The following is a 25,064-nucleotide window of genomic DNA, read 5'->3' on the forward strand; positions in this document are numbered from 1 at the left end:
GTGTTCCTATATCATTGATTTGCTGTCCTGTGTCTCTGTCCTTGTGTCTCAGTCTCTGCTTCATCTAAACACACTAGTCAGATTAGATTCGGTCCAGTACAATTAAGGGTAATGATTAACTCTTTAAAGTCCCTGTCATCAAATTCTAAGGAACTGATGGTTAAAGTATCAAGTGAATCTGAGAAATAGCCAAGTGAAGAGATTTCAGCAGAGTCCAGTGTGTGACAGGGAGATGTGTGAGGAGCTCTGAGCTCTGGACATGAGGAGCTGGGATTCCACGTCCACTAAGCAGGGGTCGTTAGTCTTTGGTGGGACCTGCCCGGCTGTAAAATGTGCTGAGTGTTGGGGTGATGGAAGAGTCGTGGAGATGGATGGTGGTGATGGCTGCACAACTATGTGAATGTACTTAGTGCCACTGGGCTGTATGCTTAAAATTGTTAAAATGGTAAATTTCATGTTATATATATTGTAACACTTACACAAACCTGCATAGTGGCACTGAATCTTTGAGAACATGAGAGAACAGGGCAGATGACACATGGTGTGGCCTCCAGTTCTCTGATCTGTCCTCCCACCTTCTCCTTTTCATGACTTGATGAATTTTTCATTAGAGAAGTGCCTGTGTCTTGTCATGAGTTCAGTGACAGGAGTTAGTGCTGTGACAGTGATTCCCTACCCCCACCCCATTGGCATCGTGAGTATCTCAGCCTCTTGATTCCCAGGACCCTACCTTGAACTCACAAATGTGTGTCATCCCATCTTGTGAGCATCTGCATAAGTTTCCCATCAGGGCAGGAACAGATCCTACTGGCTGTTGTATCCATGTCACAGAGGAAGGCAACTGGTGTGAAGTACAGTGTGCTGATCACAGAAGTTGTCCTGAGTTATTTTTTGAACAGAGGAGATATTTACAAAATCCTCTCAAATACTTTGGGTGTACCACTTTGGATATATACTTGAGAGAAGCAGGCTTAAGACAGTTATTTGCTAATCAGAACCAAATTCTCTAGAGTGATTTAAAGCAAAAGCAGAGAGCATGAAAGAAACTTAGGAAATCACTCAGCAGCAACTGGAGAGTGTTCTCAAGCTAGAGAATTGGATGGAACAACATGCTGTGAGAGATGGTGGTCATGTGGACGGTTAGTCATGTGAAGGGTTCTGTATTAAATGTGAACGAATCACACTTCTACTTACAATGAACAGATTCCTTCAGTCATGAAGGAAGGTCATTAAGGTTTGTGAGTTTTACAATTTATGCTGTGAATACTGAGTTCTGTCACCCACAGAAGGTGAGGGGCCTTGGGTGAACTGATGCTGTCTCACCAGTGTCCAGCTGTGGATCCTGTCCTGGTTCAGCCCCACATCCCAGACGCCCACCTCCTGCATTATCAAGTTTTCGGGTCTGTCCTGATCAGACTCCCATGCTGTTGTCTACACAGCTCACTCTCCTGTTCCAGCCCTTCTCAGACCCCTCTTCACATTCAGGAAGCAGCTCCAGCTCCTCAGACAGAGAACAGGCTTCCTTGCCGTCTGCCCCCCTCAGCCTTTCCAGCTCCACCCCAACTCGATGTCTGGCTGTGCGGGCTCTGTGGGGTCCTTTCTCATCCCATCTGTCTGTGCACACTGGTCCTTCTGTCCCAGAGCCAGGAGCAGTGCGCAGGATCCAGAAGGAAGGTGGCCCTGCCGTTCCCTCCCGCTCCTCCAGGGGGCGCCCATGCCCTCCGTGGGTGCACTTGATCATTTATGAGTCCCCCCACGTGCCCCCAAGCTGTGAATGCAGGAAGGCGCCTTAACCCAGTGTGTTCTGTCCCAGGACCCATGTACCTGCTGTGTCTTCTTCCAGGATGTTTCTCCAGACAGTCTCAGGGCTCCCACGTCTCCCCAGAAAAGTGAAAATCGCTCAGTCATGTCCGACTCTTTGTGACTTCACGGACTATACAGTCCATGGAATTCTCCAGGCCAGAATACTGAAGTGGGTGGCCTTTCCCTTCTCCAAGGGATCTTCCCAACACAGGGATCAAATCGAGGTCTCTTGTATTACAGGCGGATTCTTTAGCAGCTGAGCCACAGGGGAATCTCAGCAATACTGGAGTGGGTAGTCTACCCCTTCTCCAGCATATCTTCCCGACCCAGGAATTTAACTACGGTCACCTGCATTGCAGGTGGATTCTTTACCAGCTGAGCTGTCAGGGACCAGCCCTTATATAGGATTATGCTGCTGCTGCTGCTGCTGCTAAGTCGCTTCAGTCGTGTTGGACTCTGTGTGACCCCATAGACGGCAGCCCACTAGGCTCCCCCATCTCTGGGATTCTCCAGGCAAGAATGTGGGATTATAGGACTAACACAGCCTTTTTAGAGGAATAACAGTCAAACAACTGGTTGCTGCTCAGTAATTTCTATGTCATGACTTGGAAATCTTTACTCTAAAAACTTGGAAAACAGCTGTTGGTGCCTCCTTCACTGGACTATTTTTTAGAATTTTTTCAGTTCAGTTTAGTCACACAGTCATGTCCGACTCTTTGCGACCCCATGAACTGCAGCATGCCAGGACTCCCTGTCTATCACCAACTCCTGAAGTCTACCCAAACTCATGTCCATCGAGTTGGTGATGCCATCCAGCCATCTCATCCTCTGTAGTCCCCTTCTCCTCCTGCGCTCAATCTTTCCCAGCATCAGGGTCTTTTCAAATGAGTCAGTTCTTCGTATCAGGTGCCCAAGTACTGGAGTTTCAGCTTCAACATCAGTCCTTCCAATGAACACCCAGGACTGATCTCCTTTAGGATGGACTGATTGGATCTCCTTGCAGTCCAAGGGACTCTCAAGAGTCTTCTCCAATACCACAGTTCAAAAGCATCAGTTCTTCGGTGCTCAGTTTTCTTCACTGTCCAACTCTCACATCCATACATGATCACAGGAAAAACCATACCCTTGACTAGATGGACCTTTGTTGGCAAAGTAATGTCTCTGCTTTTGAATATGCTATCTAGGTTGGTCATAACTTTTCTTCCAAGGAGTAAGCGTCTTTTAATTTCATGGCTGCAGTCACCATCTGCAGCGATTTTGGAACCCCCCAAAATAAAGTCTGACAGTGTTTCCACTGTTTCCCCATCTTTTTCCCATGAAGTGATGGGACCAGATGCCATGATCTTAGTTTTCTGAATGTTGAGCTTTAAGCCAACTTTTTCACTCTCCACTTTCACTTTCATCAAGAGGCTTTTTAGTTCCTCTTCACTTTCTGCCATAAGGGTGGTGTCATCTGCATATCTGAGGTTATTGATATTTCTCCCAGAAATCTTGATTTCACCTTGTGATTCTTCTAGCCCAGCGTTTCTCATGATGTACTCTGCATATAAGTTAAATAAGCAGGGTGACAATATACAGCCTTGACGTACTCCTTTTCCTATTTGGATCCAGTCTGTCGTTCCATGTCCAGTTCTAACTGTTGCTTCCTGACCTGCATACAAATTTCTCAAGAGGCAGGTCAGGTGGTCTGGTATTCCCATCTCTTTCAGAATTTTCCAGTTTATTGTGATCCACACAGTCAAAGGCTTTGGCATAGTCAATAAAGCAGAAATAGATGTTTTTCTGGAACTCTCTTGCTTTTTCGATGTTCCAGTAGATATTGGCAATTTGATCTCTGGTTCCTCTACCTTTTCTAAAACCAGCTTGAACATCTATTAGATGGTGTATAAACCTGGGAAATTCTCTAAGGGGTCGATGGGGGGATACCTTGTTAATATAGAGCCTCGGTCTATAACTTAAAAAAAACCTGTCTCCATTTCCTGTTTTGTAACATTCCATGTTTTGGATATATAAAATTCACTAATATGTTACCAGAACTTCATAGATTTTTTTCTGCCTTTTTCTTCCTTTCTTCCTCTTTGTCTTTTGAAGGGCATGTACAGAGATTTGCCCTAACTCATGTCCCCATGCTCCACATCCACCAATTACCAGCATTCCCCACCAGAGTGATATGTTGGCAACATCTAATGAATCTACACTGACACATCATGTCCGCCAAGCTCCATGGTTTACCTTAGGGTTCACTCTTGGTGTTGTACATTCTATGAGGTTGGACAAATGTACAATGACATTTCCATCATTTTGGTATCATATATAGTATTTTCTTTCTACTTAAAAATCTTCTGTGCTCCACCTATTCATCCCTCACCCTTGCCACCACCTGCTAGCAACTATTTATCTTTTCATTGTCTTCATGGTTTTGCCTGTGTGATGATATAATGTAGTGAGACTTACACACTATGTAGCCTTCTCAGACTGGCTTCTTTCCCTTAGTGATAAGTGTTTAAGTTTCTTGCATGTGGTGTCCTAACTTGGTAGCTCATTACTTTTTAGTGCTGAATAATATTCCATATCTGGATGGACCAATTTATTTCTCCATTCATTTATTGAAGATCACTTGGTGAATTCCAAATATTGTGAAATATGATTAAATGTTGGAGAATGAAATGGAAACCCACTCCAGTAACCTTGCCTTAAAAATCCCATGGACAGAGGAGGCTGGCAATTTGAAGTTCATGGAGTCACAAAAGAGCTGGACATGACTTACTAAGGAACAACAATAGTAACTTATTTAAATGTACTATAGGTATTCTATTAACTAAAAAGAAACTATTTCTTTCCCTTCAAAATTAAACATATAAATCAACAGACTTACTTCCCATGAGCATACAAACCAGACTGAACAGCAACCTCCTTTCTTCTGCTTCCATGCTCAGTTCATCTTGTGTTAATTGCATGGTCAGTAATATCATCATGTTAATTGTATCCATTTTCTATTCATTTATTTTAAGAAAACCAGGAAAATGTATTAAAACACCCAAATGAATCTACTAATAATCTGCTTACAATCTGCCATTGTAAGCAGAGATGGCTGTTTTCTGGAAACTGACCAAGTAGACTCATGGGCAGAGATGGGTGGCAATGCTTGATAGCTGAAGGATGAAATTCTAAATGTGAGATAAGAAAAGTGGTTTCAGGATAGCAGAGTAACGGTTACAGTCTTGTAGGACATAGAGTGGTGTGGTAGAAATAGCCTCCGTGGCTGTTTTGATTAACAAGTGAAGACCTATGTTTCATGACTGCTGAAAAATGCTAAGTGAAATGTGCATATACACATATCATTGTTGATGAGAGGGGTGAAGACCTGTTTCATGACTGCTGAAAAATGCTAAGTGAAATGTGCATATGCACATATCATTGTTGATGAGAGGGGTGCAAACTTTTGGTCCAGAATTTGGTATGAATCTAGAGAGAGTGGCATCTCTTGTGGGATACAAGCAAGCTATACTTCCTTATTGGATTCTGAACTGTGTATGGATGCATAACATGGGGTTAAATGTATCATTACAGAACAGCTTCTTTGAAGAGGTGGCACCTCAGGCTTTCTGACTGAAACCATCATCTTAGGGCCAAAGGCCAGCCACCCTTTCCCACTTGCTTCTTATTTAGAGTTATCACCCTGTCTTCTGTCCACAGAGCTATAAAGTGAAGCCCATGTCTAATTTTAAATTTTATAATAACCATGTTAAAAAGGAAAAAGGAACTAGTGGAAATGTTATTAGGAAGATGTTTTTAAACCTTCATGTCCAAATAATATTACTTAAGCACGTAATCAATTATAAAGTATTATTAGTGAGACCAACAAGTATTTTATAATGTCTTTGAAATCCACTGTGTCTTTTACACATACAAGACATCTCATTTGGACCCGAATGCATTTCAAGTTTCAAAACCCATATGTAGATCATGCTACTGTAAAAGCTGAACCATAAGGAAGGTTGAACGCCAAAGAACTGATGCTTTCCAAGTGCGGTGCTGGAGAAGACTCTTGACAGTCTGTTGGACTGCAAGGAAGTCAGAACAGTCAATTTTAAGATTATCAACCCTTTATATTCACTGGAAGGACTGATGCTGAAACTGAAGCTCTAATACTTTGGCCACCTGATAGGAAAAGCTAACTCACTTTCCCAGACCCTGATGCTGGGAAAGATTGGAGGCCAAAGGAGAATGGAGCAGCTGAGGATAAGATGGTCAGGCACCATCACCAACTCAGTGGCCATGAACTTGAGCAAACTCCCAGAGCTAATGGAGGACAGAGGACCTGGAGTGGTGCAGTCTGTGGGGTCACAATGAGTCAGACGTGGCTTAGCGACTGAACCAAAGCAACCACAAATTGGTCAACCCACAGTATCCAGTATTATGCTGCTGCTGCTAAGTCGCTTCAGTTGTGTTCAACTCTGTGCGACCCCATAGACGGAAGCCCACCAGGCTCCCCTGTCCCTGGGATTCTCCAGGCAAGAACACCAGAGTGGGTTGCCATTTCCTTCTACAGTGCATGAAAGTGAAAAGTGAAAGTGAAGTCGCTCAGTCGTGTCCGACTCTTAGCGACCCCATGGACTACAGCCTACCAGGCTCCTCCATCCATGGGATTTTCCAGGCAAGAGTACTGGAGTGGGGTGCCATTGCCTTCTCCGGTATCCAGTATTAGTTAAGACTTAAAAAAATTTTCTTTTGAGCATTTTTAAATATCTCACGTTAAAAGGAGAGGGAAATTTTACTAATCATTTAGGAACAGAGAAATCTGTACGCAGGGCAGGAAGCAACAGTTAGAACTGGACATGGAACAACAGACTGGTTCCAAATAGGAAAAGGAGTGTGTCAAGGCTGTATATTGTCACCCTGCTTATTTAACTTATATTCAGAGTACATCATGAGAAACGCTGGACTGGAAGAAACACAAGCTGGAATCAAGATTGCCAGGAGAAATATCAATAACCTCAGATATGCAGATGACACCACCCTTCTGGCAGAAAGTGAAGAGGAAATAAAAAGCCTCTTGATGAAAGTGAAAGTGGAGAGTGAAAAAGTTGGCTTAAAGCTCAGCATTCAGAAAAAGAAGATCATGACATCTGGCCCCATCACTTCATGTGAAATAGATGGGGAAACAGTGTCAGACTTTATTTTTTTGGGCTCCAAAATCACTGCAGATGGTGATTGCAGCCATGAAATTAAAAGACGCTTACTCCTTGGAAGGAAAGTTATGACCAACGTAGTTAGCATATTCAAAAGCAGAGACATTACTTTGCCAACAAAGTTTCATCTGGTCAAGGCTATGGTTTTTCCTGTGGTCATGTATGGATGTGAGAGTTGGACTGTGAAGAAGGCTGAGTGCTGAAGAATTGATGCTTTTGAACTGTGATGTTGGAGAAGACTCTTGAGAGTCCCTTGGACTGCAAGGAGATCCAACCAGTCCATTCTGCAGGAGATCAGCCCTGGGATTTCTTTGGAAGGAATGATGCTAAAGCTGAAACTCCAGTACTTTGGCCACCTCATGTGAAGAGTTGACTCATTGGAAAAGACTGATGCTGGGAGGGATTGGGGGCAGGAGGAGAAGGGGACAACAGAGGATGAGATGGCTGGATGGCATCACGGACTCGGTGGACATGAGTCTGAGTGAACTCTGGGAGTTGGTGATGGACAGGGAGGCCTGGCGTGCTGCGATTCATGAGGTTGCAAAGAGTCGGACACGACTGTGCGACTGAACTGAACTGAACTGATAAAGACATTAGCAAACCAAAGCACCTTCTGACAGAAACATTCATGTCTTCGGCTGTCATTATTTGGGCAAGTTCAGTCTTACAGAAGACAGCTGAGGAGAAGAGGCATCTAAGTTGCATAAATCGTATGTCCAAACTCATCCTTATTATTCCTAGTGGAGGCTCTCAGATCCTTATTTAAAACCTATTCATTCTTAACTTACAGAGCATCAAAGAGTAGTAAAAAGTAAAATGCTGGCAGAGAAGCAGAGGAGAAATGTACAGACATGAAAGTGTTAAAGGATAAATGGTTGCTATTAAGGGTGTGTATATACATTTAAAGACCTAGACAGTGTACTAAAAATCAGAGATGTCACTTTGCCCACAAAGGTCTGTATGGTCAAAGCTATAGTTTTTCCAAGGGTCATGAGTTTAAGTGAGTTTGGACCATACAGAAGACTGAACACTGAAGAATTGATGCTTTCCAATTGTGGTATTGGAGAAGACTCGTGAGACTCCTTTGGACTGCAAGCAGATCAAACTGGTCAGTCATAAAGGAAATCAACCCTGAATATTCACTGGAACGACTGATGCTGAAGCTGAAGATCTGATACCTTGGCCACCTGATTGAAGAGCCGACTCACTGGAAAAGACCCTGACGCTGGGAAGGATTGAGGGCAGGAGGAGAAGATGGTGACAGAGGATGAGATGGTTGGATGACGTCACTGCTCAATGGACATGAGTTTGAGCAAAATGCAGCAGGTAGTGAAGGATAGGAAAGCCTGGGGTGCTGCAGTCCATGAGGTCACAAGGAGTCAAACAGGACTTAGCCACCGAACAACAACAGCACCAAATGTAAATAAGTAAATCCATAAATCTTATACCCATGCTACATTAGGCTGTTAGAATATTGTTCCAAATGGCACAATACATTATGATGGTAAGGATACCAAATAATCAATAACGATTGTCATGTTCTGCATACTCTAAGAATGGAAGTACATCAGTAACACATTTTAGAAAAAAAGCCAAGCAAAAAATTCAACAAGTTTTGTGTTAATATTAAGACATAATGGACTTAATTTCTGTTGTCCACATTATAATGAAACCCTTTGGACAAAGCATGACTCCAAGGATGGGAATTGCAGACCCAGTGCACGCTGTAAGCTCTGTGAAGGTAGGACACACACATTTCATTTAGATGCAATTTGCTACTTTTGTACCTACAGCTTCCCTGAGAGTGCAGTTGCAAGTGGACTGTCTAAGCGGAATGAAGGGTAGTCTGTTTTCGGAAAACAAAAAAGAATCCTAAATTTCTTTACATAGAGAAAGAGTGCTTCAGGTTTTAAAGGCCTGAGTGTTCTATAAGACATCTATGCATATCCAAAACAGAGACTAAATATTAATAGTCAGGTACTGCTAGTGAATTGAAAACCAAACTTTGTTTGTTCATTAACTTTTGGCCGTGGTGGGCCTTTGTTGCTTTGTGCTGGCTCTTTTCTGCTTGCGGGGATTGGGGGCTACTCTTTGTTGCCTTGTGTAGGCTTCTCATTACAGGGGCTTTTGTTGCTTTTCTTGCTGGGCAGCACAGGCTGTAGGCATGTGGACTTCAGTTGTTGCACTACCCAGGCTCAGCAGTTGTGGCTCACGGGCTCAAGAGTGAGGGCTTAGTGGTTGTGGTGCAGGGGCTTAGTTGCTTGTCGGCATGTACAATTTTCCCAGTCCAGGTATTGAGCCTGTGTCCTCTGCACTGGCAAGCAGATTTCTATCCACCATGCCACTAGGGAAATCTGCAAATTAATCTTATAAGTGTATTTCTTAGCTCAACTTTTGTTTCTCCTAGCTCAATGGATCAGATCAGATCAGATCAGTCGCTCAGTCGTGTCCGACTCTTTGCGACCCCATGAATCGCAGCACGCCAGGCCTCCCTGTCCATCATCAACTCCCGGAGTTCACCCAGACTCACGTCCATCGAGTCAGTGATGCCATCCAGCCATCTCATCCTCTGTCGTCCCCTTCTCCTCCTGCCCCCAATCCCTCCCAGCATCAGTCTTTTCCAATGAGTCAACTTCGCATGAGGTGGCCAAAGTACTGTAGTTTCAGCTTTAGCATCATTCCTTCAAAAAGAAATCCCAGGGCTGATCTCCTGCAGAATGGACTGGTTGGATCTCCTTGCAGTCCAAGGGACTCTCAAGAGTCTTCTCCAACACCACAGTTCAAAAGCATCAATTCTTCGGCGCTCAGCCTTCTTCACAGTCCAACTCTCACATCCATTGACTAGACGAACTTTTGTTGGCAAAGTAATGTCTCTGCTTTTGAATATGTTATCTAGGTTGTTCATAACTTTCCTTCCAAGGAGTAAGCGTCTTTTAATTTCATGGCTGCAGTCACCATCTGTAGTGATTTTGGAGCCCAGAAAAATAAAATCTGACACTATTTCCACTGTTTCCCCATCTATTTCCCATGAAGTGATGGGACTGGATGCCATGATCTTCGTTTTCTGAATGCTGAGCTTTAAGCCAACTTTTTCACTCTCCACTTTCACTTTCATCAAGAGGATTTTTATTTCCTCTTCACTTTCTGCCATGAGGGTGGTGTCATCTGCATATCTGAGGTTATTGATATTTCTCCCGGCAATCTTGATCCCAGCTTTTGTTTCTTCCAGTCCAGTGTTTCTCATGATGTACTCTGCATATAAGTTAAATAAGCAGGGTGACAATATACAGCCTTGACGCACTCCTTTTCCTATTTGGAACCAGTCTGTTGTTCCATGTCCAGTTCTAACTGTTGCTTCCTGACACATTTAATAAATCCAGAAATAGAGTTTGATGAAGGAGAAATGGCCCACAGAGGATGATTTGCAAGGGATGGAAAGAAGTTTATGAGGATAATTTTGGTAGTGTTTTATAAATACTTTTTAAAAATTGACAAGAGCAAGGTTAAGTTTGGCCCTCTAGTTTTCTTGATTGTGTTGAAGAAAGCTGTGGCTCTAATCAGATCTTGTATAAGCCCATGAAATTCTCTAAAGGGTCGATGGGGGGATATTTTGTTAATATAGCCCCTCAGCCTATGACTTAAAAAAAATTCTTCTCCATATCCTATAATGTAACACTTCACATTTTGAATATATAAACTTCACCAATATATTACCAGCATTTCATAGATTGTTTTTTTCGCTTTTCCTTCTTTTGTGTGTTCTTTTCTTTGAGGGGCTGTGCAGAGTTTTCCCCTAATCCATGTCCCCACACGGCACAGCCACCGATTACCAGCATCCCCCACCATACTGAGAGATCAGCTACATCTAGTGAATCTACACTGACTCGTCAATGTCCCCCAAACACCGTGGTTTACATTAGGGTTCACTCTTGGTGTTGTGCATTCTATGAGGCGGGACAAATGTACAATGACATTACCATAATTTTGGTATTATACAGAACGTTTTCTTTGTGCTATAGGAAGAAGGGTCCTCTGTCTTCCATGTATTCATTTCTCAGCCCCACCACCCCCTGCTGGCAACTATGGATCTTTCCATTGTCTCCACAGTTTCGCCTATTGACGATGTCATACAGATAGAAATACATGCACCACATGGCTGTATCAAATGGGCTTCCTTCACTTGGTAATACCATTTAAGTTTCCTCCTATTGGTTTTCTGACTTCACAGCTTCTTTCTTTTTAGTGTGGAATAATAGTCTATATATGGATAGATCAGTTTATTTCTCCATTTACTTACTGGCTATCATCTTGGTCACTTCCAATTTTGTCAAATATGATTAAATGTGCTATCGGCAGTCCATGGATTAAAAAAAAAAAAACAAAACAGAAACAAACTATTTCCCTTCAAAGTTAAACATATAATCAACAGACTTACTTCCCATGAGCATCCAAACCAGACTGAACAGCAACCTCTTTTATTCTACTTCATGCTCTGTCCATCTTGTGTTAATTGCATGGTCAGTAATATCATCATGTAAATTTTATCCATTTTCTATTCATTTATTTTAAGGAAACCAGGAAAATGTATTAAAACACCCAAATGAATCTACCAATAAGTGCCATTGTAAGCAGAGATGGCTGTTTTCTGGAAACTGACCAAGTAGACTGATGGCCAGAGATGGGTGGCAATGCTTGATAGCTGAAGGATGAAATTCTAAATGTGAGATAAGAAAAGTGGTTTCAGGATAGTAGAGTAATGGTTACAGTCCTGTAGGACATACAGAGGTGTGGTAGAAATAGCCTCCGTGGCTGTTTTGATTAACAAGTGAAGACCTATGTTTCATGACTGCTGAAAAATGCTAAGTGAAATGTACATATACACACATCATTGTTGGTGAGAGGGGTGAAAACTTTTGGCCCAGAATTTGGTATGAATCTAGAGAGAGTGGCATCTCTTGTGGATACAAGCAAGCTATACTTCCTTGTTGGGTTTTGAACTGTGTATGGATACATAGAAAGTGAAAGTGAAGTCTCTCAGTCGTGTCCAACTCTTTGCAACCCTGTGAACTGTAGCCCACCAGGCTCCTCCCTCCATGGGATTCTCCAGGCAAGAATACTGGATTGGGTTAACATTTCCTTCTCCAGGGGATCTTCCTGACCCAGGGATCGAACCCAGGTCTCCCACATTGCAGGCAGATGCTTTAACCTCTGAGCCACCAGGAAAGCCCAAACGTAGGGTTAAATGTATTGTTACAGAACAGCTCCTTTGATAAAGTTTGAACTGAGACTTTCTGACTAGAACTACTATGTTGGGACCCAAGGCGAGTTACCCTTCCTAGTTGCTTTTTATCTAATGTTGGTACCCTCGTTTTGTTGTTAGAACCTTAATATATACATAGAATTATATATTTAGAATTTTATAGTGAAAAATAAATTGAACCACATCTGAAATTAAAAATTTTTTAGTACCTATATGCAAACTCAAAAAACCAAAATTTACTTATTAGTGTTTAAACCAACATGTGCAAAATTATATTATTTTCCAAGTATTCAATGTAAACATCACTGAGATCAGGAAATGTTGTATACTGTCTTCGAAAGCTCTTTGTGTTTTACCATTATTGCACATCTCAGTTTTCAGTAGACATATTTCAAGTGGTCAGCATCCTATTGTGAGTAGTGCTTCTGTGTTCAATAAAGCAGAGTTTATTGTATGAACTGGATATAGAGTAACAGACTGGTTCCAAATAGGAAAAGGAGTACATCAAGGCTGTATATTGTCACCCTGCTTATTTAACTTATATGCAGAGTACATCATGAGAAACACTGGGCTGGAGGAAGCACAAGCTGGAATCAAGATTGCCAGGAGAAATATTAATAACCTCAGATATGCAGATGACACCACCCTCATGGCAGAAAGTGAAGAGGAACTAAAAAGCCTCTTGATGAAAGTGAAAGAGGATAGTGAAAAAGTTGGCTTAAAGCTCAACGTTCAGAAAACTAAGATCATGGCATCCAGTCCCATCACTTCATGGGAAATAGATGGGGAAACAGTGGAAACAGTTGTCAGACTTTATTTTTCTGGGCTCCAAAATCACTGCAGATGGTGATTTCAGCCATGAAATTAAAAGACGCTTACTCCTTGGAAGGAAAGTTATGACCAACCTAGATAGCATATTCAAAAGCAGAGACATTACTTTGCCAACAAAGGTCTGTCTAGTCAAGGCTATAGTTTTTCCTGTGGTCATGTATGGATGTGAGAGTTGGACTGTGAAGAAAGCTGAGCACCGAAGAATTGATGCTTTTGAACTGTGGTGTTGGAGAAGACCCTTGAGAGTCCCTTGGACTGCAAGGAGATCCAACCAATCTACCCTAAAGGAGATCAGTCCTGGGTGTTCACTGGAAGGACTGATGTTGAAGCTGAAACTACAGTACTTTGGCCACCTGATGCAGAGAGTTGATCTTTGGAAAAGACTCTGATGGTGGGAAGGATTGGGGACAGGAGGAGAAGGGGACGACAGAGGATGAAATGGCTGGATGGCATCACCAACTCGATGGACATGGGTTTGGGTAGACTCTGGGAGTTGGTGATGGACAGGGAGGCCTGGTGTGCTGCGGTTCATGGGTTCACAGAGTCAGACATGACTGAGTGACTGAACTGAATTGAAACTCATTTAATAAATTTATGAAATATAAATTATATATTGTATCGATTTTGTAAGTTTTTAAAATATAAATTATTATATTATAGTTAAGATATTTATGAGTGCAAGCAAAGGACCATGTTCTTAACTCTTAGAAGGACATTTCTGTTAGGTGTCTTAATTAGGCCTCCCATGAACTCTGAGACAAGGATTTGAGTGAACGTAGGTAATTTAGAAGTGATCCCAGGAAACATTTGTAGGAAGTGGAGAAGTGAGACAGAATGACATTAAATCAATAAAAAGTGTGTTAAAAAAGACAGTTACTATTTGGGTTACTGGACTCCTTCCTGCGGGGTCACCCTGAGAGACAGCATTGTTCCAACTGACAGGCAAAGGCACTGGGGTGTTTATCTACCCACTCCCCATCCATCATTGTTTGAGGGCTGAATCCAGGGGTTCTGGCTTATCTTGTGTATGTCCCCATTGTGCTCCCACAGGCAGAAAAAGGCCCTTCAGCAGAGATCTGCAGGTAAGCAGTGAGTTGCCTGAATTTTGAATGAATGTCAGAGGACATGAGCTGGGAAGTGACAGTTTCTGCTCCAGCTTCTTCTTCTGCTCCAGGTCACACCAGCCAATGAGGGATCCCCTTAGCCTCAGGAGCCCCAGAGACTTGATGCCACCAAGACTCCATTATACCACTTGTCCTGTTCACTTATCTTTCCCTTGCTCCTGGAACAGTTGTTGGCACACAGTAGGTGTTTAATAAATAGCCATGACTGTATGACTTCCCCTTGAGTACCTGCTTTATTCTTTCAGGCATCTCCACCTAAATGGGGCACATGGCTACCAGCAGTGTTTGGTCATATCCTTATAACTCCCTCATTAGAAATGAAAGAGAGGCCTTTCCCTTTCTAACTTCAGGAAAAGAAACAAAGATTCTCAAGGAGGAAAGCAAGTTAGTCGGGTATGCCACGAGGTTATTTCTGTGCCAAACCCTCTGGACAAGAACATGGTATATTATGATTGGCTATATTTGATTTGAGGGCTGACTCTTGAGCTTACAGAGGTGGATAGATTGATAGAAATTGCAGTAACAAAGAAATTGTTGCCATATTCAGAACTGTGGATATTCACTGGAGTATATTCAAATTCTGAATGTCATCTCTCCTATGTGCCTTGGTAGAAAAATGCTTGAGGACCAGCACTGTCTTAACTGAAATATTTTATTAATATTATCACTCTTATACCTGGGCTTTCTAGGTGGCTTGGTGGTAAAGAGTCTGCTTTCTAATGCAGGAGACTTAAGAGACAGGCGTTCAGTCCCTGGGTTGGGAAGATCTCCTGGAGAAGGAAATGGCAACCCACTCCAGTATTCTTGCCTGGAAAATCCCATGGACAGAGGAGCCTGGTGGGCTACAGTTCATGTAGTTGCAAAGAGTTGGATATGACTGTAAACCTACTTTAGATTTAACATGCTTTTTTGACTCTTTGACAGGATCCTTTAAACCATTTAATAATTTATAGATTGCACATACACAAATTTGTATCACGTGTCCCTGAAGTTTGTTTGGGAAGGAATTATCAAGTCCAACAAGACTGCATCTCTCCTTAGAAGTTGTCTCATCATCCTCACTAGAGTCAGTGTTTGCCTTCACTAACTCAGCATAATGTTTTCAGTGTTCATCCATGTTGTAGCATACATCAGGATGTCTATCTTGCCAAATAATATTCCATTGCATGTAATATCACATTTTATTTATCCACTCACCAGTTGATGTACACATGGTTCTGCATACCCCTAGTATACTTTTTGACTTTTTTTTGAATAATGCTACTATGACTTTGTATCAAGGTTTTTGTATAGACCTAGGTTTTCATTTATCTTGGGTAGAAAACTAGGAGTAGTGTTCCTAGGTTATACGGTACCTTTTTGGTTGTACTATTTTACATTCCTACCAGTGATGTATGAGGGTTCCCATTTCTCTATATCCTTTCTACTTCCTATTGTCTTTTTAGTTATAGTACTGAACCATTTAAGATCAGTTGTTGTTCAGTTGCTCAGTCATGTCCGGCTCTTTGTGAATCCATGGACTGCATCACACCAGGATTCTCTGTCTTTTACCATCTCCCAGAACTTGCTCCAACTCATATTCATTGAGTTGGTCCATTAACGTCAGTAAACAATTGCAGATAGAGGCCTTATGACATCGTCCCCATGTTTACAAGCTTGTGCCTGGCCTAGTGGTAATGTACCTAGAAGGCCTTCATTTGTTCAATTAATTAAAAACAAAAAAACCAAAAAAACCATTTTCTTGTATATTGCCTTAAAACCTAACGTTTTTTACAAAGTGTATTCACAATTTCTGAGGCTTACAATAACCCTGTAGGAAGTAGGAGAAATACGGGTTTCTCATTTTAGACCTGAGAAATTTAGATAACAAGCAAAACATCAAGATCTCTGGTCCCTGGCTTCATATACAGTCTTCTCTGTATGATTCAACACTGGTTCTCAATATCTCTACTAAAAAGCATATTAGTTAATGTTCAGAAAAAATGCTAAGTTTCAAAAGATCTTAATTTAAAAAAAGACAAGAGAATGGACTGAGTGTATTCAGCAGTTTGGAGATGGCTAATTATGATTTGAGATAGTAGTGGGGACTGGAGACAACAGTCTGGGGCAATCTGACAAGGGAAGTCACTAAATGTCCATCTTCAGCAAGAAATTTCTTCATCTTTGAAGTAGAACTAGTAGCATTCACAAGGCTGGAAAATGTAGGCAATGTCAAAGAGAACATCGAAGAGAACTGTAAATCAGATGTGAGGACTGACTATAAAGGTTGTAGATTGTGTTATCTGAGAAAGAACTAGCATCAGAAAGCAGGTAATTGAAAAAATTACAAATTTCAGCTTTCATTGTCTTCCTTTTTGTAACAGAAAATTTCAAACATGCATGAAATATCAAGAAAATAGTATAGTAAACCCCTATCATGTCCATTAATTTAAAATTATCAACATTTTGCCATTCTTATACATTTGACTTAAAAAGTATTTGAATACATTAAGGCCTTCCTCAAAAGCCATTTTCCTTCCAGCTTTATTGAGGTACAAACGAGAGTCAAAAATTGTATATAGTTAAGTTGTAGTCTGATGACTAGATACATGTGTATATTGTGAAATGTAATACTTCACACTTTATCCATTTTCCCTTTTTTTATTTTTTATGCTGAGAACACTTAAGATGTACTCTCTTAGAAGATTAAAAGCATGCAGTACTGTATTGTTAACTCCTGTACATCAGTTCTGTAGCACATACTCATTTTTGAATGGCTGAAGCTAAAAGACATTATTAATAACAGTGTTTTAGCCAAGGACGATGGGCAATTATCAAAGAATAATAAAGTGATCTTGTTATAAGCACCACAAACTTTGATCTTTCTTCATTTAGGGTGAAAGGGAAGGGAAGCTGCTGAGCTAGTAAGACAGCCACACAAACAACTAAAGATTTGAGTGAGAGCCCAAGATCTTATTCTTTCAGTTATGAACTCATTCATTCAAACAGCATATTCTAGACACTTTTCACACACACTGTCCATCCTCCAGTGAGACAGACCATGCTGGAATCTCACTTGAGTCTAAATTAGGATTCATCATTCACTTATTTGAAGACCTTGGACAAGTGCTGTCCTTGAGCCTCATTTTTCTTATCTGTAAAGTAGCGATGATACTACTTTCTTGAATAGGGCATTGTTAGAGTTAAAATGAGGTAAGGCCCCCAGAAAAGCATACGACCTATGCCCTAGAACATATGTCACTCTTATTCTGCCAGGCCCTGAGCTCATGATGAAAGAAGTCATAAGGCAGCCTCTCTCTCCCCATGTTCTCCTTTCCCAATCCAAGAGGGCAGCAAAAACCCACAGAGATCCCCCACACAATACAAGATGTGAGATGCCAAAAGCCTTTCCCAATAACTGCATGGATTCGTCTTCCAAAATCATTTGAGCTTTTCTAACCTTCTGTTACCTTTCCTTAGGTGTTTGTAGCACAACAAACAAACTGTGTTAAACCCTGCTGTTGTTTGAGGTCAAATGCTTGGCCATGAATTGTGTATAACCCAAGTTACTAAGCTGGAGGCAAAGTGAGGCCAAACAAACCAAAACATAGTTCAGAGCAGACAGAGACTTACTGTAAGGGCCAAAGCAAGGAGTACAGGCAGCTCATGCTCAAAAGATCTGAACTCTCTGATGGATTTCAGGGGAGGCTCTTTAAAAGCACAGTGAGGGAGAGAGTCCAGGGTGTGTGATCAGCCACTGCTCTATTCTTTAATTGGTTGGTAACAAAGCTAGTGTCACAGGGTTTAGCATCATCAATCCTTAGGCTCCCGCTGGTCAGGGTTTTTGCAGTTAACTGCATCTGGTGGGGTTTTTAGCAAAACAACTCAAGATATGCATCAGACACTGTTACTAGGTTCTTCAGGGAGGAACTATAGACTGTTACATGGCTGATCTACTGTTTAAATATTTTTTGATAATATGTTTACATTCTTTTAATCATTAATCCTGAGTTGGCCTTTTGTGACTCAGGGGAGGCCTGGGAGAATAAAGCTTTTCTACAACAAGAGACAGGCAGAGGAAAAGGGCGTGGGGAGGTGCACATATCCTGGGAAAGGTGCTGCTCCCCTACAGTTCTCCCACAGTGCCCTTTTTTGGTACTGATGAGGGCAGCTTGCCCAGAGGTTGGGCTGCTATCTCCTTTTACCAGCTGCAGTGGCCTGGGGGCGGGGATGGGGGGGGGGGGGGGGAGGTGCGCCGTTGGGGGTGGGTGGCAAAGTCTATGCTCTCTCTGCACCTCCTCGGTGGGTGCCTGGGTTCCAGCAAGCACTTTGCTAGAGTCTGAAGTCAGGTGAGTAGGTTGGGGCGTCTGGGAGGACCCAGTGTGGCCGGTAATTCACTTACCCACCTCTATCATCTGCCCTCATGGCCTTGCCTTCCACCTGCGTGGCTCCTTGCAGTGTCTTCCCTAGCCTGGGGGTGGAGGTTGTGGGCCCTCCCATCGCTCCCGCCCCGGGCACTCTCAGCTGTGGCAGAGGAACGTAGCCGGCGACCTGGTGGGAGGGCACCGACAGGCAGCTGGCACTCCACTCCCAGAGACGCAGGTGGCTCTCAGTTCACGTCAAGCAGACCGGAGAGGCAGCCAGGTCTCCAACGTCTCTGTCGGGCCCTACAGGAACAGTGGCAGCGATTGCAAGGACGGCCACGACCAGCACCCACACCCTCGGCCAGCAAGATGTTGCAGGTGTTCCCGGAGAGGAAGCCGAACCCGCTGCAGGACGCGAACCTCTGCTCACGCCTGGTATTCTGGTGAGCGCCCTGCCTGAGCTGAGATGCGCTGCCGAACTTAATGCTGCAGGCGCTTTTCCCGGGACCGAGGGTCGGGATGAGGGAGAGCTTTCTGCTGGCGCTCCTACTGCCCGGCTTCTTGCTTTTGGTGCAGCCCTCCCACCCCGGAGGGGTGATTTCTGCCTGCGCCTGGGCGCGCGCGGCAGGCGGGAACCTGACGGAGGTGAGGAGGGTGCCAGGGACCTGGTGACTAGGGCGCATCTCTTTCCACTCGAAGGCCGGCTAGCTTCCAGTGCCCGGGAGCGGGAGGCTGGGACGCTGTCCTGGGAGAGTCACTGCCCAACTGGAGAAGGACTGGATCCCCACACTCCATCCTTGGCCGACTTCCCCAGTTACAGCTCCGGAGTTCTCAGTTCTGAACTAAAGCTGCACTCGTTTACCCTCCAAGCAAGCAGCTTATGAACAGCTTCCTTTATCTAATTAGTGCCTTGGACTGTTGTCACCTTCCAATAATGTCCCCACCTTTTCCCATATTCCTTAGGTGACAGCTGAGTTCCAACTTCACCCGGCCCCTTCGTCCCGGTGTCTATGACCATGTCTCCCTCTCTCCCTGTCTTCCGGTACACCTGTTACTGTACATCCTGGTATTTGGTTGGAGCAATTTTCATGTGGGTGAATAACAGTTATTTTGTATTTAACGAATGGACACAATATTCTTGAACACGTTTTGCTTTTGCCTGGGACACACAGCCACGACTGAAGAATGTATTTGCCCAACCCCTTTCCTTAATTTGGAGTAGGAAATGGTAACCCACTCCAGTGTTCTTGCCTGGAGAATCCCATGGACAGGGGAGCCTGTAAGGCTACAGTCCACGGGGTCGTAAAGAGTCTGACACTACTGAGCGACTGAGCATTTCCTTAATTGCTAGTATTTCTGCTTCCTCCTTTGAGGATAACCCTGAGGATGGGGTCCCCAAAGCCTGTGGAGTCTTATTTCCAGCCTTTAGGGAAGTGGTACATGGTCTTGAAGCAGGTGGTCCTGCTACCTAGTTAGACCTCCTTCTCCTTGCCCCAGGACAGGCCAGTAAATTGGGAGAGGGGTTGTTTGGGCAAGGGTTAGTCACTCTATTTGGAAAGTCAGAAGTCTGAGTAGACTGAAAATTAATGTCCTAGAAAACCATCTTACCAAGGTCTGGACATTAGTTTCTTTTATAGAACAAAAAGGAGGGAAGTGAGGAGGTAAAGTAGAAAGGCCATTTGTTGTTGTTGAGTTGCTAAATCATGGCTGACTCTTTTGTGACACCATGGACTGTAGCCCGCCAGGCTCCTCTGTCCATGTGATTTCCCAGGCAAGAATACTGGTGAGGGTTGCCATTTCCTTCTCCACAGGATCTTCCCTACCCAGGGATCAAACCCACATCTTCTGCATTGGCAGGTGTTTTCTTTATCACTGAGCCTCCTGGGAAACCCACAAAGGTCCTAAGATATTGCAAATATCTCCTGGTCTCCTCTGAGTGTGTTAATATCTTTTGTCCTGCAGCCATTAAGAGATGGTCTGGGTCAGGATGTTTCCTGTGAGCTAAACAAAGGTATTTTAGTTTAACATTAAGACTTGAGGGGCCATTATGTATAGTTTGAGCTATAGACATCCCTTTCCTGATTAACTTGTAGCAAAATCAATAGAATACAAAGGTTAAAATAAAAGTAACAGATCTAACATGGAATCCAATTTTTTCTTCACTATTATAGTCCTGCCCTGGAGTCCTTTGTTCTTGAAAGCACTGAAGGTCCTTGAGCTGGGAGGAAACACAGATGAAAAAGGGCTCAGAGGTGAAACTCTTCTCCCTCTCTCTTAGGCCATGCTGTGGGGCCTGCTGGGATTTTAGTTCCCCAACCAGGGATTGAACCCACACTCCCTGCAGTGGAAGTTCAGACTCTTAACCACTGACCCACCAGGGAAGTCCCTGAAACTTCAGTTTTCCATGTAGTAGCTGAGACTATTAACTAGGTGGGTCTCAGCCTTTGGGCTTTGATCACACTTGGGTGATTATTAGATTTTTGTGCTGAGAACCCAATCTTTTCATCTTTCCTACATATTCTGATATTTCCTTTTTATGGGACCACCTAGGGGACCCCAGGGGATGGGAGTTCCTATGCTTTTTTCCATTGTGGTGTTCATTTTGTGTAGCTGCATTTCTGGGTCCTTTGGTGGCCCTTAAGGAAATAGGGGCCTCAGATCAGACCAGATCAGATCAGTCGCTCAGTTGTATCCGACTCTTTGCGACCCCATGAATCGCAGCATGCCAGGCCTCCCTGTCCATCACCAACTCCCGGAGTTCACTCAGACTCACGTCCATCGAATCAGTGATGTCATCCAGCCATCTCACCCTCTGTCGTCCCCTTCTCCTTTTGCCCCCAATCCCTCCCAGCATCAGAGTCTTTTCCATCGAGTCAACTCTTCACATGAGGTGGCCAAAGTACTGGAGTTTCAGCTTTAGCATCATTCCTTCCAAAGAAATCCCTAGAAGGAGGAATATGGATACGGGTACCTTAAATGGTAACAAAGTAGGCAACTGTCTCCTTAACTTCAGGCAGTGCTACAGCCAAAATCTTGGCTTTCTCTGCCTACTGATGCCAAATAAAAAAATATGGAGACAGAGTTTGGAGGGAATAGAAAGATGGCTTTAAAAATCAGCTAGCAGAGAGGAGAACACAGCAGGCTAAGGCCTCAAGAGCCATGTACCCCCACCCAGGGAACCAAGAGACTGTATATAGCCTGGCTCTTGTGATCTTAGGCTAAATGATAAAGTTCAGAGTAATGATGTTTTGGGGCTTCCAAGGTGGCGCAGTGGTAAAGAATCTGCCTGCCAATGCAGGAGATGCAAGACAGGTGAGTTTGATCCCTGGGTCAGGAAGATCCCCTAGAGTAGGAAATGGAAACCCACTCCACATTCCTGCCTGGAAAACTCCATGAACAGAGGAGCCTGATGGGCCATAGTCCATGAGTTTGCAAAGAGTTGGACATGACTGAACAAACACAGCACAATGAAGTTTTTGCATTTTTTTTCTTCCTGCATTATTTCAAAACAGTCACAGCTGGCATCAGGCAGCCTGGTAATTGGGGTCCACTTGTCTCTGGATTTTTGGTCTGCAGTCTTCTTTCTGAAATGCAAAAAACTGTAAAGGGTAGTTTTCTGTAAGAGAGGTCAGGGAGAGCAAATACCAAGTGCAGGGTGTAATTTACCTAGTATTAGGGGGTGATAGGTTAGCTTCTGGTTACACTACAGGTTAGTAACGGTTAAAGTAAAACTAGAAGTCATTAATTCTTTCAGGCCTGTCCATGTTTCTTCCCTAGACTGTTGACTGGTCTTCTTACTTCCCTTGTTTTCAGGAGAGGAAAAACTTATTTCTGTTTTTGCTGCAATAGCAGGGCAAGGAACTGTCCAAGCATCTTATGTTTGTGAGTTTCAAAGTGTATGTGCTTGGAAATGGGAAGGTGAAGACTTCTAATTTTGGACTAGGAAACTGTGACCCTGAGAGACCTCTTTAAATTGTTTGATATTTGATAGTAATAGCACTGCTGCTGCTGCTGCAAAGTCACTTCAGTCGTGTCCAACTCTGTGTGACCCCATAGACGGCAGCCCACAAGGCTCCCCCATCCCTGGGATTCTCCAGGCAAGAACACTGGAGTGGGTTGCCATTTCCTTCTCCAATGATGAAAGTGAAATGTGAAAGTGAAGTTGCCCAGTCGTGTCTGACTCTTAGTGACCCCATGGACTGCAGCCTATCAGGCTCCTCCAACTATGGGATTTTCCAGGCAAGAGTACTGGAGTGGGTTGACATTGCCTTCTCCAGTAATAACACTAGCTGTGGATAATTAAGTATGGATGATCAAAACTCTGTTCTATCTTATAATCCCCCCAGTGGGTATTTTTTGCAAAGCTGGGAACTCTTCAGTTTCCATTAATAAATGGAGTTTGTATTTCTCCCTGTATCTTTGAAATGGGAATCTGAGTTCTTGTTCATGGAGCCCAAGAATGAACTTCACGAACATGCAAACACTCATGGTAGCAAACAAGCAGGATTTATTTTAAGGTAAAGAGAAGTACAAAGCCCCAGCATAGACACTGAGAGTGGGTGAAATGCCCCAAAAGGTGAGAATTATAGCAGTTTATGTCTTTATTAGTATTGATCTGTTCCTTTTTGGTTGGCTCATGTCCCTGACATATGTAATCTCTGACCAATCAGTTTGAAGGGCACTATGTACACTTTGTCATCTTTATGTTTTTTTTTTTTTTTTTTTGATCCCCAGTTTTTCAGTTTTTTTTTAACATTGAGTCACCATTCCTGTGATTCTTTCTCATGACCCCAGGCCACTGTTTAAGGACCAGATGTATGGGTTAAGAGTTAATGGTCCATTTGGTATTTTTCTTCTTGATAAACTGGACAGCAGTTAATGATTGTCCTGTCTTGGGTCTGGATATTTTATGACCAACCAGACTGAGGTGGAATTCTTTTGGATGCCTGGAAACTGGAATAACAAGTATAGCTTTAGGTTAATGGGTTGAGATGTTTATTTGGGAGGGTTGAAATTGAAAAAAGGAACCGAGGTCTCAGACCTACACTGACTGCCTAGCAATTTCTACCTCACCTTGAAAGGTAAATAATGTACTTGGGCTCTCAAGGAGGAAAAATAAAGAAAGGCCTTAAAATTTCTTTTTAGTAAGTTATTTATATTTATGTATTCATTTGGCTGTTCTGGGTCTTTGTTGCGGCATGTGAGCTTTCTTTAATTGCAGTGGGCAGGGGATGCTTTTGAACTTTGGTGCATGGGCTTCTCATGGTGGTAGCTTCTCCTGTTGTGGAACACAGGTTCTAGGCCATACAAGTTTTGTAGCAGGCAGGCTCAGTAGCTGTGATGCTCAGGCTTAGTTGCCCCACAGCATGTGGGATCTTAGTTCCTGGACTAGGGATCAAACTCCTGTTTCCTACACTGGCAGGCAGATTATTAACACTGGGCCACCAGGGAGGTTTTGAGAGAAAGACCTTCTTAAACTCAAGCAGAAAAACTGAGATCTCTGGTTCTATCCTTATGTAAAAATTAATTTGTAAATGAGCTCTACTTAACTGACTTAAAAGTAAACCCTTACAAATTAAATACTACTTGCAAATCTTTAAAACATCAGCCAAATATATTGCAGGTTCACATTATCTGGGGAATAGTTAGTACTGAATCATGTACTATTGAAGCTAGCTTAAGCTTGTTAGTTTGATTAACATAGGCATTTGTCATCAAGAAAAATAACTTGATATGATAAAAGGTAAACTCTATAGCAGTACTTATGTTTTGAAAACATCATCTCAAATCTCTTCAGATTTTGATAACCTGAAACTAAAGCTGAATGATAAGAATTCAGTGACTATCTGTGCCATTTCAAATAGGATAAAATATTGGAACATTTGTTGCTGGGCAAGTCTAAGTTGACCTACCTTTGTTTGCCTTGTTAGGAAAGGAAAACTAAAGCATAAGTTTCCAGTCAGGAAGTGCTGGTATGACAAACAGTTCACAATTACTTGCTACTTGGTTTTCACTAGGAATTAATGAGATTTTTAAGAGTTGAGGATTCTATTTTAAATATGTGACTAAAGCTGCTAAAAGTAATAAAAGAAACATTTCAGTATATAGTAGGAAATATGTTTTGAGTAGAAAAAGGAGTTTTGTACATGGTTGAGCTGAGGTTAGGTTAAATTTAATTAAGTAAATGGATTTTACTCTTAAAATTAGGCTGGTACAGTACTAGTCTTGTTTCCACTCTGCTAAGAAAATAAGTTTTACTTAGAATACTGCTTTTGACATCAGATTTTGTGAACTTCCTTGCCTTTAAGCAATCTGTATTTGTTTGTAAATATTCACAGTGACCTAGGATTCTTTTTTTTTTAATTATTTATTTTTGATTGGAGGATAATTGCTTTACAGTATCATGTTTGTTTGTGCCATACATCAACATGAATCAGCCATAGGTGTACATATGTCCCCTTCCTCTTGAACCTCTCTCCTACCTCCCACTGCATCCACCCCTCTAGGTTGA

The 25,064-nt window shown here is 42.7% G+C and overlaps 1 protein-coding gene across 6 annotated transcripts in view; it reads left to right on the forward strand.

The window, feature by feature from the left end:
- LOC139176077 (ATP-binding cassette sub-family C member 4-like) overlaps positions 1-25,064 on the forward strand; it is a 401,158-nt gene that overhangs the window by 56,260 nt on the left and 319,834 nt on the right. For 2 of the 6 annotated variants that reach the window (XM_070800385.1, XM_070800390.1), the window contains exon 1: positions 18,665-18,996. The exons of 3 other annotated variants lie outside the window; for them this stretch is intronic. In XM_070800385.1, the coding sequence (XP_070656486.1) occupies positions 18,923-18,996 (74 nt within the window). In that variant the 5' untranslated portion in view covers positions 18,665-18,922. Of the gene's footprint in view, positions 1-18,662; positions 18,997-25,064 lie in introns of those variants that run through there. One more of the 6 variants, XM_070800389.1, reaches the window with a different exon arrangement.

Source organism: Bos indicus, chromosome 12 (assembly GCF_029378745.1).
Source record: "Bos indicus isolate NIAB-ARS_2022 breed Sahiwal x Tharparkar chromosome 12, NIAB-ARS_B.indTharparkar_mat_pri_1.0, whole genome shotgun sequence".
Classification (NCBI taxonomy): domain Eukaryota; kingdom Metazoa; phylum Chordata; class Mammalia; order Artiodactyla; family Bovidae; genus Bos; species Bos indicus.